This window comes from Drosophila sulfurigaster, chromosome 2L, assembly GCF_023558435.1.
Source record: "Drosophila sulfurigaster albostrigata strain 15112-1811.04 chromosome 2L, ASM2355843v2, whole genome shotgun sequence".
In the NCBI taxonomy this organism is placed as follows: domain Eukaryota; kingdom Metazoa; phylum Arthropoda; class Insecta; order Diptera; family Drosophilidae; genus Drosophila; species Drosophila sulfurigaster.
Window position 1 is genome coordinate 12,882,350 of NC_084881.1, and position 20,325 is coordinate 12,902,674.

At 39.1% G+C, this 20,325-nt stretch overlaps 2 protein-coding genes across 4 annotated transcripts in view; one reads left to right on the forward strand and one right to left on the reverse strand.

Moving 5' to 3' along the window:
* The window catches only part of LOC133840452 (uncharacterized), a 37,288-nt gene extending 18,423 nt beyond the window's left edge, over window positions 1-18,865 (reverse strand). The window contains exons 1-2 of one of the 2 annotated variants that reach the window (XM_062272303.1): window positions 18,812-18,865; window positions 12,573-14,030 (exon numbers count right to left, since the gene is read on the reverse strand). In XM_062272303.1, coding sequence (XP_062128287.1) covers window positions 12,573-12,957 — 385 coding nt within the window. In that variant the 5' untranslated portion in view covers window positions 12,958-14,030; window positions 18,812-18,865. Of the gene's footprint in view, window positions 1-12,572; window positions 14,031-18,642; window positions 18,705-18,811 lie in introns of those variants that run through there. The other variant, XM_062272294.1, reaches the window with a different exon arrangement.
* Window positions 1,773-18,978, forward strand: LOC133840464 (uncharacterized). 2 transcript variants are annotated; one of them, XM_062272324.1, is made up of 3 exons: window positions 1,773-1,910; window positions 1,985-2,858; window positions 2,921-3,066. In XM_062272324.1, exons 1-3 carry the CDS (start codon window positions 1,861-1,863, stop codon window positions 2,951-2,953), a joined length of 957 nt encoding a protein of 318 aa, XP_062128308.1. In that variant the 5' UTR covers window positions 1,773-1,860; the 3' UTR covers window positions 2,954-3,066. The 2 variants fall into 2 exon arrangements, with proteins under 2 accessions (XP_062128308.1, XP_062128299.1); XM_062272315.1 differs by lacking the exon at window positions 2,921-3,066 and adding an exon at window positions 18,699-18,978 and having other exon boundaries at window positions 1,828-1,910.
* The last annotated feature ends 1,347 nt before the right edge of the window (window positions 18,979-20,325 follow it).

Here is a 20,325-nt window from a genome sequence, read left to right on the forward strand (position 1 = left end):
ATCAATTGTAGTGGTCCAGAGCAAACATTGGCGGCAACACACAGACACAGAATATGACCAGAAGGAAGGTGCGCCGAGGCGAGGCGAGGCGCAGGCACTTTATATGCCGAGGTAATGGCGCTTAATAAACGTCTTCACTTGAGTGCGCCGAGAACAAAAACCCCAAAACGAATTGAGCGGCCGTGTGACAGGGACGAGCAGAGCGTGGGTATGAGCACGAGAGCAGCGAAGAGAATGAGAGAGAGAGCAAGGGAGGTACACAGAGCGACAGTGCTGCCCTGGTCGTCCAAGTAATTATGATTTATGCTGACCGAGAATGTAGAAGGCGTCTAATTGTGCAGTCGTAGGCGTGATGCGGTCGTGTGCAGACACAATTATGTCCTCGACCACCCCCTCTCCACCATCTCTAATGATCATCAGAGCGAAAATACTAAGTAGAAATCCAACGCGAACAGCAATTACAGCGGACAGAACAGACGTGAAAAGATTTCCAATTTAATGCCGCTTATGCATGCTAATGCTTGTCTGTTCTTTGAAATCTGTTGCTTCGCCACCTCAGTGTTAAATAACTTGGCTTACACCTTGCTGGTAAAACTAATATGTCCAAGAGGCGTTGTTAATTGTTAGTCAAGCATATTGAATATTACGAAATACGCATTAAATAGCTTAAACGGTTTGTCTGTTTAATTAAAAGAACTAGTTGATCACTAAGCACGCTCATTGGAGCTTTAACTTAGCTATCGATTATTCTTTAAGAACTAGATGAACTGAACTAGTGCGCTATTGCTGCAACTGAACTGTAACGATGCAATTGAACTATAACAAACGTCTGTTGATATCTAGTCAGGTTTTAATTGGAATCTTAAAGTGTTTAAAGTTGCTCCAGCATATATACATAAAAAGAAATGCCATTTTATTAGTTCAAAACGTCTCTAAAGCTGATCGCTTTTTTCTGAATGTAATAATTGCACAATAACTAAATGCACTGCACTTTTGTTGCAACTGAACTGTAACAATGCAGCTTAACTCTAACAATATGCCAATTGGAATTTAAAGCGCTTAAATATCAAGTTGGCAGCACTTGACGAATCCCTACTTGACCATCGCTCTAAGCTTATTACGTGCCAGTGCGCGGGGCTGAGCTGCGCCAGCGTCAACACCCATTAATGTCACCACATACAATTGCGAATTGATGGCAAGTTGCCTGCCATAATGAGGTGACGGTGGCGGTGGTGGTGCTGGTGTTAACCATGGCCAAGGGCGCGTGCCGAATTAATTGATGCGCCGCGCGTCTAGGGCCACAAGCCGCTGCTGAAAACACTGCCACATCATCATCATCATCGACAACGGCAGCAAGGGGTCTACAACATTTTCGTTGAGGAATTCATTAGGACAAGGGAGAGAGAGATAGTGAGAATGCAAGGAAGTGAGTGAGAAAGAGTGTCTGCTGCTAAGCAGGGCAGGCAACTCGTCAAATCAAATTTTAATTTATGCTGACATTAAAGTGTCTGCGGGGCAATTAAATCGACAAGGGGCTTGGCGCACAGACACTTGGCTTTGATAAACTGTCGTCAAAGGAGGAAATGCCAACACAATAGGCGCTTTTCTTTAAGCCTTTGCACTTGACTCGTTCCTTTCAATGTACAAAGGGCCACAAGAAAAGAGATTAGCCAGCAACGATATTAATCGATAAAAACAGAGACTTGAGACTTAATTGCAAAGCACACACAAATGTCATTAATTGCAAAGTGTGCACTTTACAACACTTTAAATGAAAAAAGTCAACAAATAATGATTGAGTATTTTACAACATCGTAAATGAGACAGTGACAAACAAAACTTGTGAAATCAGCTTGAAAGATGGCAGCCGGCGAGGATAAGCGTAAAATAATGGAAGAATTGAATAAATAGTAAGGAGTAAAACTAGAAATTTCCTTTAAAATTACTAATCAGTAATTTCTATGTTGTTTTTTTGTTCTTGCAGCGATCAGTTTATTGGCTGCTCCATCGAGTACAGAAATGATTTGCCCGAATCGATGCCAGGCCTCAAGTTTCTGCCAAGTGGCGCCAAGACTTTAATGGACTACACCACGGATCCAGTGTCGTTTCCAGAGCAAGAGACGCAGTACGAATTCGATTTGAAGGGACTTTACCAGGTGCTCGATCTCGATTTGAATGCCCAAAATCCGCATGAGTATCCCACTCAGCGTGGTAAAGTGGATGCCAGAGATGCCGTATTGCTCACTGACATTGTGGATCCCAATAGGCCGATTCCGCCACCCATCTCAGCACAGCAGACTGCCAAACAGCGACGCATGGCTGCTCCTCGGACGCATGCCAGCGTACAGCCCTTTGGTGTGATGCAACTTCATCAGTCGGAGAAGCAGGAGATCGGTATGGATGCTGTCAGTGTGGAACAGCAGAAGCTGGCCATCAATCGCACATTCGTGGACGTCAACAAGCCGTTGTATGAACATCCCTTCAAGCCGAACAGCGGAGTCCATCCCGTGGCAGTGATGCCCCTCTTGCCGGAGCAGCGAGAGTCGCACGAGTTTGTGCACGTCAAGTTTGGCATTCCACCGAACATCAAGGAGAAGAGTTTGCTCAAGAATTGCGGCAACCATTTGATCAACTTCAAGGAGATATCCGATCAGCCAGCCGAGACAATCAACCGCGGCATTACAAGCTACATTTCTGATCAGCGTTTCAGGGAAGATCACAATTCGGAGGCGGAGCGCTTCGAGCATTTGGTGTTGCACGAGCGGCATGGCCATGTCTTCTATCAGATAGTCAGCAATCAGCTCCGACTGCGCAAGGAGCGTCCCACGGCAAATACTCGTCACGGGCTCTGCCTGCTGGTAAGTTTATCGAATCTACATTTATCTCGAAATATTGAAATTAAGTATCGGATTATTTTTAGCAAATGAAATGCAAGAAACCGGCAACAGGTTAGAAGGGTCTGTGCTATCTAGAAGAAATACTATCAGCATGTCAATAATACGCATATTCTTTCCCCTTTGTACCAACGTTAGAATATATTTAAAAGCTACAACAGATTGCGGTCTATATTTAGAGTCTTTTATATCAAATGAAATGCAAGAAACCGGCAACAGAAGCAATCTTGAAGTTATGCTATACATATCAATAGTACATATAATTTGTTTGCTCTGTAACAACTTTTAAATATATTTGGAAGCTATCTATATTTAATGTCTTAATAAAGACATGAATCGGATTATTTATAGCAAATAAAATACAAGAAACCGGCATCAGATTAGAAAAATCTTTAGCAATCTTGAAGTTATGCTATCAACTTGCCACTACTACACATAATTTGTTTTGCTTTATAACAACTTTAGAATATATTTCTACAATAAGTGGCGTCTACTACTTTGAGTCTTTATAAAGAAATGGCAATTAATACTACATTGTTGTAACTGCAACAAGTTTGTGTTGTATAGATAAGCGCACGTTTAAATACATACTATGGTTTGAGTCTTAATGGGAGAAGCATAATTAATAATCAATTATTTGGGCTTCAACAGATTTGAAACTTTGCACACTATGGTTTGGATCTTAGCGAAAGTGGCATCTTTTATAACCAAAAATGCTATAGTTTCTGCAATATTAAAGTCGTTTCTATCTTTAGATTTCACATTGCTTTGATTGTCCGTCCATGTATCCACTATAATCTGCTTTGCTCTCTTTTTATTCACTGCCTTTATTTCTAATTTCAATCAAATTAGCATCGTGGCAATCTAGCGGATTTCGCGCACAGATCAGCGCCAATTTCCAAATCAATATATATCGCTCATTTGAAATCCCGACTGTATTCGCTGGGCTTATGTGGCGCAACTCTCGCTGCATTTTCACAGATTTGCGATATAAATTTGTTGCTTAGTTTAGTTGGCGGAAATATGGACCATTGTCTGGCAATAAGGATGATAAGTCCATGTTGATATTGTGTTTGGTTTATTCGTGGCGCAACGTTGTGTCACGTTGCCAGGCGACACAGACACACACAATCTCTCCTCGTTCACCCCAATGTCATATGCCACATGCCACATGCTGGCCATTTATGCGACAGATTCCTGGCTGGCTGTGCTTGCCAAAAAGCAACAACAACCAAAAAAAAAACTTCATATATATAAACGATTTATACACGAAAGCCGTATCTAGAAAATATATACGTATGCGAATGCTGAACATTTATCATGTGCATATATTGTGACATCCATGGGCGGGAAATGGGAAATTGTTATAAACATTTCGGGAAGCTTTTAAAATGCGTCGATTTTCCATGGGTTTTTGGCAGCATTTTCATTTCGTCGTGTCATTTATGGCCACCAAAACTACCGGAAACAAGAAGCCCAAACAAGTTAGCGAGCTGCAGCCGTGATGAGTTTGCTCGACTCTCAGATATTTGCCAACTATAATTTGGGAAATTTATGAGCTTACTCTTAATCTATTCGGAAAGTGTTCCTACTAGGAAATAACTATTGTCAAATATCAATGACACATGCTATCGATAGTTCTCCACCTTTCATTGCTAGTCAATTCGTGAAACCATCCAAATTTAAGACTTATCGAAATACAAATGTATCTTAAAGTATAAATTCTTAAAGAAATACTAAAATTCTAAACGAGAATTCCAAAGAAAAGTCATTTTCATATTGGGATTGGAAAATTGCAAAAAGTGTTCTGCTTTAAAATGGAATATTATTTCAAAAACAGCTTTAAATATAATCATGCGAAAATTTATATTTCAAAAAATATTCTTGAATTTAATGTTGAATAAATTCAAGAACTTTGCATACATTTTTTAAACCGTAACAACTTTGTTTTCTGTTTCTTTGAAATATGCAACTGAATTATAATACCCTTTTGCACTATTAGGTATTAAGTGCTGGCTATTTGTAGTACTCTAGTCTAGTACTAGGTATGTAGTGGTATGTGGCATGTGTTGCATGTCGCATTTTGGTGCAGCAAAACTCTGTCGCTGTCTCTGCCGCTGTTGCCGTTGCTGTTGCTGTCGTTGTCGTTGTCTCTGCCGCTGGCGTCCAGTTGCGCCTGGCTAACTTCAATGCGAAAATGATGCATGATGGCTTTAATGGATTAGCCGTTGGCCAGGCCGAGCCAACTCGAGCTCATGCCGGGGTCGAGAGAACATTTAACGCTCTCCTCCGAGCTACTATTGTTGGTCGGCATCGACAGCAGAGTAATGGGGCTGCTCTAGGGAAATAAGGAATGCGGAATGTAGAATGGGGAATGGATGGTGTAGCGCATTAAACCCTCAACAAATCAAAATCAAATCGATGCGTGTCATACATCAAAAGCAATCACAAGGCAAACCAATTCGTCCTTGATATCCTGCTGCTCCGGCTCAAAAGGTATCCTGGCGTGGCGTCGAAGCAAATGCAAATTGTGTCTTGCCCCCACTCCGAGATCCGTTCTGCAATCAGACACCCCACAAATACAAATGTACTAACATTGATATGATGAAAAATTAGCATTCTTTGTCGGTCAACGCAGAGTCCTTTGTCCTCAGTCCTTTCTCAGAGTGAAGGCAAGGCCAAGGTGGCTGCAAAAGCGATTTAACAATGAGTCCTCTTCCTGGCGAGAAGTGTGCTCAATCAGCATTCGGTTCACAGCACTCGCAAAATGGTGTCACAGGATCATCAACAGTTAGTCAGAGATGAGAATGAAAGTTGAGAATGAGGTTGTTGCTGGCCATTTGTCTAAACGGATTGTCGAGCAGAAAATGCAGCAACTGTAGTTGACTTTAGTTTGCCAATTGACAAAGGTAAATCTCAACTGGTGAAAGCTCAGTGAATGCACATTAGAAACACAGGCTGACAGTGGCTGTGTTTAACAGCCAGCTAGACCGAAATTGAAGTCATCATTGAAAGAGAGAATTGACGTATGTTGACATCAATAGCAACTTCTGCTTGGCAACAGGTTCATCAACTTGTTGAAGAGTGCTACAAGCAGCTCTTTAAGATGAAAGCTAATCATTATTAGCATACTCAACTAAATTGAAAGTGCGTGTCTTTAATAAATACTAATATATAATATTATACCTTATCACTTAATTATATTTTACTTTAGCTAGCTATATGTAGTTATGATTTAGTTTAGACTGCAAAAATTCAGCTCCAGAAAAGACCTTTTTACGCACAAAAACGCCTAGCGAGTTTGATTTAATTCATAGATAGAAATCGGACTAATTACGAATTTAGTATTTTTGCTGTTTTGTTCAACGAACTTATTGCAAACATTTGTTTTCGGTGCTCAACTCGTGACTTGTTGTTCCATTGTCACTTGCAGCATTTTGTGAAAGTGTCTTGCAACTGGATCCATGTAATGTAAAACTTTCGCATCATGAATCATTAAACTATGCCAACACAACTGCAAAGTTTTGCCAGCAAATTAAAAGTTTGGCCGAAAACAATTTTAGATCGAAATCCAAAGCTTGAAAAATGCCGAAAGCGCAACATGACCGATAATCCAGGCCAGGCCAGGCAGGCAGGCAGCAAACAAATGTGTTAATAAAATGGCAAACGCAAATCGAAAAGGGTCTAAGAAATTGAAATGAATGGAGTGCGTATTGCCATGTTAGATTTTGGCAAATGAAAACACGCAAATCTGCTTCAGACATTCTGCCCTGAAATGTATGCTATACTTTTTTTCCCCCTCCCTTGACGGGTTTTTCTACCTGCTACACATTTAAGGGTATTATAAGTCTGTGGCTGCAGGAAATGTATGTAACAGGCAGAAAGAGTCATCTTCGACCCCATAAAGTATATAAATTCTTGATTCTTAATTACCTTGACTGGCAATCTCGTATATTTTGTAATCTATGATATATTTTGAATACAGTACTATATTGATATACTAAATATAGCCTACGGTATATTTTTCAGTATTTTGTGGTATATTTTAAGAATACGATTTTATTAAAAATGGGTTGCGTGTATCTTCGGTATATTTTAATATTTTTGTTGTGTATTTTGTATTTGAAGAATATATTTTATTGGAAATAGATAGCGGATATCTCACAGTCGAGCACAACCGACTGTAGTTTTTTTGTGTGTGTTGAATTTTGGTTTATTAAACTAGCTTTCAACTTTTTTTTCTGTTTGTCTTTACTCCCTTCATTAAAGTTTTCCTTGCTTTAGCATGCTGCTAATCAATTTAGCCAAACTGCAAACTCACTCCCTTGGCAGTGCTTGGCAATTGGAAGATGAGCAGCTGCAGCTGCGGCTGACTCATTCACAAGACGTGTCGGACAGAGAGCAATTCCATTTGCACTAAAAAAATACGAAGAGGCAGCCATCCAAAGCCCTTTTCCTGACAGCCTGAATACCTCAAGGGCGGCAGCAGTAAAAGCAACAGCAAAAACAACTGCGAATGCATTGCATTTGCTTCACTTGTATTTCTTTTAAAACATATGAGGCAGCAGCATACTTTTAGCAGCAACTGTAACAGCCTGAGACAAACCGACAGTGTAGCATGTTGCATTGTTGTTCTACATTTTTTTAACCACAATATCTTGGAAGGCATTGAAGAATGCGTTTTCGTTTAATATCATTTAATATGTAAAAGTCTGTCTCCTTTCGGTTTCTCACATTCTTCGGGTCTTGGGGCACAACTTTTGTGGCTTTTGAAGGACATCAGTGCACTATATCAAATAGCAATTAGATGGTTTGATTGATTGCAAATTTTATGGGATGCCTCAAGTTGGAGAGTGAAAGTTCAACATCCATGGGTTGAGTCTGCCTTTGTTTGGTTTCTTTGTCACCATTGTTGGGGATTTTATTCGCCTTGTTGCGGCTTGCCTTGACCCTGTTTTCATGCATAATGTATAATGTAACTTTTTAATGTATTGTTTCTTTTCCCTTTATTGAATTTTTCCCTTTCTTTAATTGCCTTAGCTTATGGAGCAACAAGCACACTTCTTTCGATACTGTTTTCAATCTCACGCTAATACTGATGACTTTTCTTAGGATTGAGCTTTTAAAACACAGATTTGAAAGATCATTTGAGATTAACATAAACAGTGTCATTTCTCCAACTTCTAAGTTATTTATGCTTGTAGCTTGTTCATCATGAATCATGACAATTATATTCTCATTATTATTTAATTTAATTATATTTTCTAAACCTCGTTTGACTAAAACTTGTTTCACCACTTCTAATTGCTATAATCTAACCTGGCAAGCATTAAGTCAACATTAGGTACTTATAAGATGTTAGAATTGTTCAAGTGTTTCAAAAAACACATTGCTTCTTTATTTCCTCCATATCTTAAGTCTAAAATCTATAAATTAAAATTGCCATAAATCTGATTATTACAAAATTATTATTTATTAAGTTCAAAAAGCTGCAAATTAGGAAAATACTTGTCGGATTGCAAATTTTTAAATAAATTGTGAGCAGCTGCGCAGTCGATTCGTTTCTCAGCAAGTTGCGTTGATTATGTGCTCTAATTTTTTCTTAAGAACCAACATTAAACAAGCTTAAGCATAGTGCACTTAATTTTGCTTTTGGTTATTTTATTTTTTGGTTATTAGTTGACAACTTACATATGTACATATTTTCCCTTTATACAAAACATATTGTATTTTCAAGTCTTTTGCATTTTAAGTATTGACTTTAATCGTGCAGTAAAATAAGCTTCAGCTTTTTGTGATCTTTGGCAACAATAATGCATATTTTTCAAGCGCTTAAATAATTCATTTTTATAAAAAAATCAATGAAAGAGCAACTGAAAATTAAAGTTTACTTTTCAATCGCTGAAAAGGCAACTGGGGAGCATAATCAGCTTTAACTCCCAGCTGCTGTACATTAATAATGCAGTTTTTAAGGTTTAATTTCTCTATTTAAATATTTGTGTATTTGTGGTGTGCAGAAAGTGAGAAATTGAAGTTAGTATTTATGTTTATATTTGAACTAATTCCGCGGCTGTCGCCGCCGCAACCAAAACGATTGCGGTTGAATGGCTGCTTTGTAGCATACTTTGTGGCGCTGCCATGAACACACATACACACCCAAACACACACATACACACATACGCAGTTGTACATGAAAGTGCCAGATGTGTGTATGGCGTAATGGCTTGTATGTTTAGTCTTGTTGCGACTGCTGAGCCATTGTTTCGCCCCATAATATTTATGTTATGGTTACAAGGCTTTCGCCAGTCCGCATTTGTGGCAAATTCTGCTTGCGTGTGTGTGTGTGTGTAGGTGGCACACGTCTGAGCGACTGCGGTTCCCTTTCACTACCATCCAAGAGACGAAAGAGAGAGTCGACAACAACCCAATTCGATGGCGGAAGTGTGGCATTTGAGCTGAAACCCAGCAGCAAGCTAAAAGCTTTGCCTTTGCCTTTGCCAACAACATGAACAACATGAAATGCGAAAAGAAGAAGCAGAAAAAAATGGTAACCCAAGCAAATGCTGAGCATAAGTCAAGCAAATCGTTTGTTAATTGGCTGACATGTAGTACTCTTGTGGGGCCAATTTAAAAATGGCCCCAGAACAAGGTCAAAAGTACATCTTGTTGTTGTTGCTGCTGCTGCTGATTGATCGACAGCGATGTAGTGAAGCGAGAAAACACTTGCTGCTGCCTGCAACAGGCACGTGTACACAGTGCGTCTCGCTCTGACACCCGCAGTGCATGTACAATGGCCACAGCGTTGCCAGACTGTCGCAATCTACTGCTTATTACAAGTCGAGATTTGCCGTTAAATTCGAGTTTCGAACTGAGCTGCACTTTTTAATTATGCACGCCACATCCTCATTTATGTCATTACGCTTTCCTTTTCATTTTCCACTCTCCAACGACAAAAAAAAGCGAGCTAATTTTAAAATAATACACGCTGAAATAACGCAGCCAGCTAGTGATTAAAATGCCTCGCTGAGCGAGGGAAAAATTGGTCAACAAAGTATAAAATTAACTTGGCAAGCGAAAACAAAACACAGAGCGAAAAAAAACGCGCATACTATAAAAATGCAACTCAAAATTGCAATTTAATTAATGAAAATGCGTTTGGGGAATGCAGAGTGCAAACTGCGGACCGGAGACTCGTAAAATATGCGATAGAAAGCAGATACAAAGTTGTAGTGGCAAAAAAAAAATGCAATGTGGCAGGAAAAACGTCAGCTGGCTTCAATGAAAAACAAACTGAAGAACGAGAATATGGCAACAAGGAAAAATAGCCGCAGTTTTGTGAGAAATGTGAAAATTAGTAGAAAACGAAATTTGCCAAATTAGCAAGCTGTAAATTTTGCAGCTCTCGTTTCGTTTCGTCTCGTTTCGACAGCAAATTAATAAAGTTTCACGTTATTAGTGCAGTTTTAGCCTTTGCTCATTTTCTAACTTTGCTGTTTTTTCTTTCTCTCTCTTTTTCGGCCTGCACTGCAACGGTAAGTTGGCCAGTGTGACCGTTCGTCCGGCCATCTGTCTGACTGTCTGGCAACTAAACAGCCTCAGTCGAGACGCTTCTCCTGCTTTTGCTCAATTTAATTTCGCTTGTAGTTTTAAGCAGTCCCGGCACTGAAACTTTGTGCCCTTCCAGAACCCTTCCCCTTCCCCCTTCCAACAAGTTGGCCAAAACCAAACCCCTCTCTCTAAATGAGGCCATTTCTTCTCCATTGTGCGTATGGAAATTGTATGCAGAACTTTAAGTGCACGCGCCGAGGAAAGCAGCTGTGACTTTGCTTTAATTTATCGCCGCGGCTTTATCGCGTGCACTTTTTATTTATGCAGTTTATTATGCAGACACATACATACAAATGGCGTATTAACGTTGACATTGCATTACACAATATCCTGCTGCAATATCCTGTCGCACACTTGACCTAATTTCGCCAGGGGAGTGAAAAGTTTTTACAGTTCTTCCTCTGTGCACTTGCAACCTATCAAATATATATTTTTTGATATTAGTTTGTTTTACTTTTTGCCTCTTGATAATTATATAACAAGGCTCAAAGCAATTAGCTCAGCAGATTGTTTACGAGAAATATATATGGAAGACAGAGCAACTCTCAAACATTCAATGATTAATCAGAACTCGCACATTCTGCAAGCATCAGCAGCAAACAAAATTCATAAGTGCAAACTTTACGCCCGCACCCAATTTTCAAACTATAAATTTAACGTCTCGAGAAAGGAAAGGAGAAACGAAGACCGAAGTTCTCCTCTCTCTTCCCTCCCTCTGATTTGTTGGCTCCCTACAGTTATTGCATTCAATTAGCCCGTCTTGGGGAGCTTTCACTCTTTCGGTTGGCCCCATTTCCCATTTCACTTAGGAATTCCTTCGCCATCCGCACATTGTGTGCAACCGGTTAACGGACCAAAAGTTGACCGACATAAATTTCATTAATTAGTGCAGAATTTGATGTACTTTTTGAAGATTTGTTAATGTTGGTCATTAGCAAAATATTTATGATGGCTGTTTGAAGTGTAAAAAAGTGCATGATACATCCGGGTCAAAATAATTACTTCACTAGCCACCAGCATTTTACAAATACTAACCTAAATTCTATTTAGATTTTTAGGCAAGGCAACTTAAAGTCGCTTTTTCATTTCATTTTCGGTTGGTAAACTTTTTTGCCCAGAAAAAGGGGATAAATCAATTGAGAAAAAATATTAATGAATTATTGATGAGATAAGACCGAAAACCCCCAAAACGAAATCCAAATCCAAATCGGAATCCTGCGAAAATCCAGCTGAGAATAACAAAGACAGCTCTCAACTAGTGAATACCCTATAGGCTAAAGCATAATATATGCAACGTGTACGGCGTATAAATAGCGTAAAAAGTGAGCAAAAAAAAATTCAGCAACGGTAGAAGAATTACACTAGAGGGCAATAAAACATGATTATTGCGGTAGAACTTTACAGACCGAACAGACAATGAGTTGCATTCGAGATGAAATCGTTCAGGGAGATGCCAGAGAAAGAGAGAGAGAGAGAAAAAGGGGGGGACGGAAGAGGAAGCTAGATGTTGAGCTTGCCATAAATCAGAAGCCGCAGATTGTCAGAGAAATGCTAAACGAGTGAATGCGTATTGTTGCTGCGCCTTGACCAGACTACCAGACTGTGACATTAAATACTTTCGATATAAAGTGGAATGTAGCATTAAACCAGTGTTGAGCAATTCCGCTAAATATTGCCCGTTGACGATGCTCGGGAAGCAAACAAAAACAACAGCTTAAATGCGACATAATTGAAAAGCATTACTATTGTTGTTGCTGCTGTCGTTGCTGTGGCACTTGAGTACTTTGCGCTGTGCATTAAATGCAATTTGAACTGTGTTAAAAGCGCACTTTTCGCGCCATCGCCCTTCGCCATTCGCCTTTCGCCGTAAACATAATTTGCATTGCTGTGAAATATTATGGCAGCAGCTAAAAGTATGCAATACAAATTTTTTATTGCGCCACGAACAACAACAAGGCAGCAAAGTTGTATTAGCGGTCGCTCAGAGTGAGAGCGAGACAACGACAGGGGCAAGCGAGGAGAGCGAGAGCGAGAGTGAGATGGAGTGCAGTATAAAGAGGAGGTACTTACCATTATAGAATAGCCATTGCTGTTGCTGTTGTTGATGCTGCTGTTGTTGCCGCTGTTGCATTATGCTAAAAACTAACGCCATTATTATAATAACTGTTCGCAATGTTGACGCCGCTTTGGCGCTGCTGCTGCTGCTGCTTTTTCTTCTTCGCCATGCTGTCGTTGCTGCTGCTGCGGCGTCGACGTCAACGTCGACCTGGGCAGCGACAGCATTACTTGTGTTACGTACAGCAATTGCGTCGACGTCGACGCCGCTGCTTGGCAAAGTCGTGCATAAATTTCGATGGCAATTTTGTTGTTGTTTTGCTTGCAATTCTATCTGCCGCTGCCGCTGTCGCTGTTGTTGTGTCTGTTTATGTTTGAAAATAACTATTTCTGCAGGCATTCAGCGTTAGTTAATATTGGTTGGCCTCTAGTTGAATTTGTGATTTCACTTCGACGACGACTTTAAACAATTGTTTGTTGGTTGGTTGTTGCATTTAAATACACTCGGGCATTAAAGTTGTCGTTGCTTTGCTTGTTGCCGCAGTCGCAGTCACTGCTTCGGCTTCGGCTGCTGCTTCTGCTGCTGTCAGCACGTGACGCCATTTGCCTTTATTTTGTGCTTTTCGTTTGATTAGGGTGAGCACTCACTAACACACTAACACACAGACACAGTGACACACTACCACACACACACACACACTACGGATGAACACTTCAACTTCAACTTGACTTCATTTTGTGCGCTTGGACGTTTTTCGTTGTTTCTTCCTCTCTGCCCGAAAGTCAAAAGAGAAATGAGGCAAAGTTCATGTTGTGAAGTTGTAGTTGTTGTTGCTGCTGCTGTTGCTGTTGCTTGTTCTTATAGATCCTTTTGTTGCTGCTGTTTCCACGTCAACACTTTGCGGCTGAGGTGTTCTTAACACTGTCACTTTGCTATGTTGAGTTGTGCTGTGCTTCAGCAGTTTAGCATTCGTGACCCCGTCACTTTTAGTCATTTGCCAACACTTCCCACATTCTTCTTATTTCGGTTTTTTCACTTTTATTCAATTTAACGTTGCCAACTTGCTCTCATTTCCTCTTTTAATTTAATTGCATTCGCGACTACAACTACAAAGTTGAGAGTTTTAACTTCTGCTCCTCTCTCTCTCTCTCTCTGAGTTGTTGTTGTAAGCTTATTGACCCGCTTTTGTATGCCTCAATCTGTTGTTGTTGTTGTTGCTTGCGCCTTTTGTTTGCATTGCCCACGAGAGGATTTTATTGTGTGGTCTACTAACTATACTCGACTCTACTACTCAACTCACCTCCCCCTCTCTAGACTCCACTACTGTTATCCCTTAATCCTTATCAGTTGCCAATCGCTTGCAAGTAAAAAGTTTCACACAAACAATGCGGCTTTCATGTTAGTTTGCGTTGTTCTTTGCTTTTTTTTTGTTTTAATTCGAACAGCTGCCAACTTTGTTTGTAGCGCGCTCTCTGCAATAAAGGTAAATGATTTATTATTGAGTTGCGGCCAAGTGCGGTTTTGTGGCGAGATCTTGACGTTGTTCTTTCTGGATGTAATTATTATTGATGTTGCTAGTCGATGCGAAAAATAAAAACTCGACATTTATTGTGGCCAATTAAACTGTTTAAGCACGCGCTTAATGCATTTAATTTTGTTTATAGCCATATTCAAACAATAATTATTTATTTCAAAGTTGTAGCTATTAATTTGCGGTTTAAATTTAAAGTTATTTGTCTTTGCATTGCAACTGCAACTTAATTAAACAGTCTGGCAACTTTCTGAGATTAAACTAGGCTCGCTAGCTGTCTCGCTTCATCCTGCAATTCCTTAAGACTGCATACGCTAGCTGTCTCGCTTTATGATGGCGATCTTAAAGCTAATGCAAATGGTGGCAGAGGAAAGGTGATGGCAGATCAATATCGCGACAGCACACAGTGGGCGATTTGGTCCCGCTAGCGGCATTTAATTCAAATTTTCAAATTGAAAAATCCGTTAATATTTTTTCACATATCGATAGCAGATGCTTTGATTAGATTTTTAAAAGCTTTTTTGAAAGCTCTACGATCAGCTGATCATCAGCTGTGATCGGTCAAACACAGCATATGATTTCGCAAAGAGCTTTACACAATTTTTTCTCTTTGCGCGCATGGAATTTGAGTTCCTCGGAAATTTAAAATTTTTGGTGAATTTGTTAGAAGTTTGGTTTTTTATTATATTCAAGGTATGTATTTTCAAAAAAAATCAATGTTTGTGACCGGTCTATAAATGTGTAGCTCATAAAACGTAGTGGTAATTCAGTGTATTAACAACTAGCCCGGATTAGCGTACACCTGTCTTTCGTGGAGTAGAACTTAATTTGTTCAACTAAGTCCAGTCTAACTCCTTTATTAGCCGAAAGTGTGAATCAGTGGCGTCCAAAATGTGAATTTATCAACTGCTATTATCTGCTAGCCTTGAAACTATGGTACTTTTTAGATACAGTGTTAGTACCAAAAAGGGATCTCTTTTTAGGATTGCACTCAGAAGTCATCCCATTTTTTTCCATCATCCCATCATTTTTTAGATAAAGTTTATATATGAAATATGTTAATTGAAGTTCAAATAAAATAAAAATAAAACAAAATTTTAAATTTAAAAAAAAAAATTTTTTAAATTAAAAAAAAAAATTTTAAAAAAAATTAAAAAAAAAATTTTTTTAACTTAAAAAATTCTATGATTTTTTTCTGATCAGTGAAAAAAAAACCGACTGAAGACATCTATTTTAGTTTAGAAGTTATTAATTAAATGCCGCTAGCGGGACCAAATCGCCCACTGTGCAGCATGTCAATAAATGTAAACATCTTTTGTTTGTGTATGTGAGTGTGAGTGTGGATCTTGAGCTTGAAGAGCAAAGAGCAAAGCAAAGGCAGTGGTAACCATCTTGAGTATAAATATATGTACATAGGCGGGCATTTTATTATACGTATGCTCGTGCATGAGACTAAGCACGCATAATTGTATGGCAATGTGTGTGTGTGTCTTGTCAAAGGCACCTACATATAAGAGGAGCCGCTGCTGATGCTGCTGCTGGCTAAGCGGCTTGTTGTGAAAAGAATGCTGCTCGCAATTCCTATTTTTCCTTTGTTGTTGTTGCAGGAGTTCATTGGGTGAGTGAGTATTTGTGTGTGTGTGTTTTGCGTGTGTGTGTTGAGGTCGCGTGTGTCGCAGAGTGTGTTTACACAGCTCTTAACAGGCGCGTGTTTATGAATTATTAGCCATAAGAACTCAACACACACAAATGCACACAACGCACACGATTACAATCTGTTATACGCCTGTATTTAATGCCAAGAATAGTTGTTTGATTTGTTCAAAACGAATATGACAGCAATATTTTATTTAACATAAATCGCCCTATTGGGCAACCTTTGCCAAATCTGTTTATTAGTTAACGCTAAGCTTGGCAATGGCTTTTAGCTAATTAAGAGACATTCTGTCTGTCTCTCCTTGTGTGTGTGTGTGTGTGTGGGTGAGTGTATTACAGTCCATTACACCGGATAACTGGATAAGAAAAAGTGCTGCAAGGCAACAAAGTTCAAGTGCTGAGAGCAGCTCCCAGCGGCCACACCCAAGTGCAAAAAAAAGAAAGGAAAAAAGAAAACACACACTGCATTACATTATTTATTTAGCCGCAAGCAACCTTGGGCGAGACTTTTCCACATACCCGGCACCCTTTAATGCTGAAGGGTTTTATTGCAACAGGCAGCAAAAGATGCTTAAGTCGGCTTAAACAGTAGCTAGAATTTTTAAATTTATTAAAACATACTGGTATCTGAAAGTCGAGCACACTCCTCGACTGCAATGTTTCTTTTCTTGTCTGGTTTTTTGGCTTTTTAAAGTCGAATGGTAAAAAACCTTTTCGCCTGTTTATAATACACACAACATATCAGCTTTTGGCTTTTCCAGTTGCCTGCCGACCGAGCTGAGCTTGATTGATTTTCAACTGTGAAATGTACAAAGTGAAATGTGAAATGTAAAATGCTGCTTGACGTTTTCAGTTAGCCACTTGGGCAGGTGTCAGACAACCTATCAAATGTCTTTTAAAAATACATAGCTGCTGCTTCTGCTGTTTCTGTTTCTGTTTCTGTTGATTCTGATCCTTGTGTGAACAGAAACCAAAACTGTCGCTTGCTTTCACTTCAGATTGAATGCATGCGACATGTGTGTATAACAGTTGTGCTGCAGAACGGAAATTCGCAACAACCAAATTGGCTGCTTTGACTGATTCGCCTTCCCCTCACTCCCACTCTCACTGCCAGACAGTAATTTGAGTGGTGAGCGAGAAGTCAAGAGATAGAGATAGAGATAAGTAAGTACAGGTAAATTGCTTAGCAATTGCTTTGGTAATCGTGCAGTAATTTCAGCTCTCAGCTTTCCCTTCTATATACTCGAGACTCGTTAATCAAACGTTTGGCATTTCTGCAAATACGTTGGCAACGCTCGACATAAGATGCGGACAGAGGGAGGTGGAGACATGTCACACTCTTGAGTTAATATTGTGACCGCCACGCACGAATGCGCGAGTGAGTGAGTGAGAAGTGGGAGTGTAAGCGTGACACAGTGGGCGATTTGGTCCCGCTAGCGGCATTTAATTCAAATTTTCAAATTGAAAAATCCGTTAATATTTTTTCACATATCGATAGCAGATGCTTTGATTAGATTTTTAAAAGCTTTTTGAAAGCTCTAAGATCAGCTGATCATCAGCTGTGATCGGTCAAACACAGCATATGATTTCGCAAAGAGCTTTACACAATTTTTTCTCTTTGCGCGCATGGAATTTGAGTTCCTCGGAAATTTAAAATTTTTGGTGAATTTGTTAGAAGTTTGGTTTTTTATTATATTCAAGGTATGTATTTTCAAAAAAATCAATGTTTGTGACCGGTCTATAAATGTGTAGCTCATAAAACGTAGTGGTAATTCAGTGTATTAACAACTAGCCCGGATTAGCGTACACCTGTCTTTCGTGGAGTAGAACTTAATTTGTTCAACTAAGTCCAGTCTAACTCCTTTATTAGCCGAAAGTGTGAATCAGTGGCGTCCAAAATGTGAATTTATCAACTGCTATTATCTGCTAGCCTTGAAACTATGGTACTTTTTAGATACAGTGTTAGTACCAAAAAGGGATCTCTTTTTAGGATTGCACTCAGAAGTCATCCCATTTTTTTCCATCATCCCATCATTTTTTAGATAAAGTTTATATATGAAATATGTTAATTGAAGTTCAAATAAAATAAAAATAAAACAAAATTTTAAATTTTAAAAAAAAAAATTTTTTAAATTAAAAAAAAAAATTTTAAAAAAAATTAAAAAAAAAATTTTTTTAACTTAAAAAATTCTATGATTTTTTTCTGATCAGTGAAAAAAAACCGACTGAAGACATCTATTTTAGTTTAGAAGTTATTAATTAAATGCCGCTAGCGGGACCAAATCGCCCACTGTGCGTGAGTTGGAGTGTGTGTTGGAGTGCGAGTGCAAGTGTTAGTGCGAGCGGGACAACCACTTGTGTGTTGATGCTTTGTATTGCATAGTTAATCTGATACAAATATCAGCTGTCAATTGTTTATTGTTTGTTGTTTGCATTTTGATGTTGATTTAAGCAGCACAATCCACGTTATCACAGCACAGCACTGTATAGCGCAGCATGTTCGCTGTCTAATTGCACTTTGTCCATGTTCAAATTCTTGCATAATTTTCTTGTCGATTGCGAATTGGCAATTGCAATGCAGGTTGCAATGCTTGTTGACATTTGACACAAATTGCTGTTGTCGTTGCTGTTGTGTTGCTATTGACGCGAACATTTGACGGCCATGTCTGCGGCGCATTGATGAGTGCGTCGTGTTCTGTGGCATGCAACAAACTCGCACACACACACACACACTCACACACATGACAAACGCCAATCGACGTGCAGTTCATGAATATTTAAATTTCTATTGTTTGTTGTTATGGCGGTTGCAATACAATCAATACGTCAATCCGTCAATCAGTCAGTTAGTCAGCCAGTGCCCTTTGAATTAAACTCGTTAACACAAACACACGCACACTTTACTTATTATGCTCTTTCTTTTTTTTCTTTTTTTTTTTTTTGTGAAGTGCAGTTTTCGTCCTGCCTCAACTTGATTTGGATTACGCTTTGCGATAACTCGCGTTTCTCCGACACTCTCGACAAAATACGCAACGCGTCGACGACGCTTCGACACACAAAACTCACGCAACTCTGGCACGACACGTGTCGCACTTCCGTAGCGCTGGAATCCCGTTAGAGTACTGGTTTCACCCACCGCAAACGGCAATTGAAACGACGACGACCGCACATGGAATCAGCAGCAGCAGCATCAGTCAGAACAACAGCAACAGCAGCAGCAGCAAGCACTTCTTCGTGGGCAGCAACAAGCTGAGGCAGCTTTCAATACTCAATTCGCCGCAACTCCGAAAAAATGTTCGTTTAAGCTTCGTCCCTGCTAAGGGGTTGAGTATTGTAAACGCGCAGGGGTTGACTCTGGTAAGCACTGTTAAAGTACACACAGGACAAACGCAGTGAACGATGCTGTTATTGCAATCGCGGTTAAACAGACGAAGCAACTCGTGTGTGTGCTAACACAAGTCATGTTAAACGTAGCTGCACAGTTGTTGTACATTTAGTAACATCCCTGTTAAGCATGTTAGCAGTCGCTTTGTGCTGTTAATGAGCATTTGCTAAGGCAATGTACGCTGTTGATAGCGTGGACATTTTTAACAGCAACTACGTTTGAAATTGTACATGGTACATTTGCACCACAACAGGTACGTTTAACATAGCCACAAAAATTACAACATTTCTAGGACCAAAATTCGAATACCACTCGCTCTGCAAGGAAGGTAAATTGGTATTGGTTTAACATAGTCTACGTCCTTCAATGTGTTGTTAAACTAGTAAGGAATTAATAAAAATATTGTTCATATAAATTAAACGACTCTATAAAAATCAACTGTTAAATCCTAGAATTGGAAATTCAGCTGAGATTCTGCTCTTGCAGTTTTGGGAACATTGCTATTAGCTTATATACTTAACCGTTTTTACTTGCCAGTGCTTATTGATTTGTAACTACCATAAATACTGTATTCAGAATATTTTGTAATTTTTCAAAACTTGAGAATTACTTTGCTCTTCCCAAGGTGTGTTGTTTTTGATACTTGTGCTGTCCCTTGCTCTAATATTTGTTAGTCTGTTATTAATTTCTGTAGCTTGAGGTCGGGGGCTTGGTTATTATGAATGTCGTTTAACATATTTGTTTTTGTAGCTATCAAAGATTCTTTTTCTAGAATATACAAAATACAAAATAACATTTTCCTAAATTTCAATTACTTTAGACTACTGTTAATGTCTTTATTGTTAGCATGGGCTCCTTTAACATTGCTGATGGCTCACTCACTTAACAGTGATGTTAACAGCATGTACTAAAAATGTCCTCGCCTTGCTTTTCCCCTACCATTTACAACTGTTAACTATTGCGGCGACTGTTAAGGCCATTTACAGTAAGTAATGTATTTAAAGCTGTCTTTAAATATTCAAAAACGAATACGATTATTAGCTCTGAATTTACAATTGCTTGCTGTAAAATCAACAAAATTTAATATTTTTGTTCGCATATTAAACGTAAATGGATTTATGTAATAACAAACACTACGCTTAGTGAATTTAAAATAATTTTATTGAAATAATTAATAATCTACTTTCTAATTAAT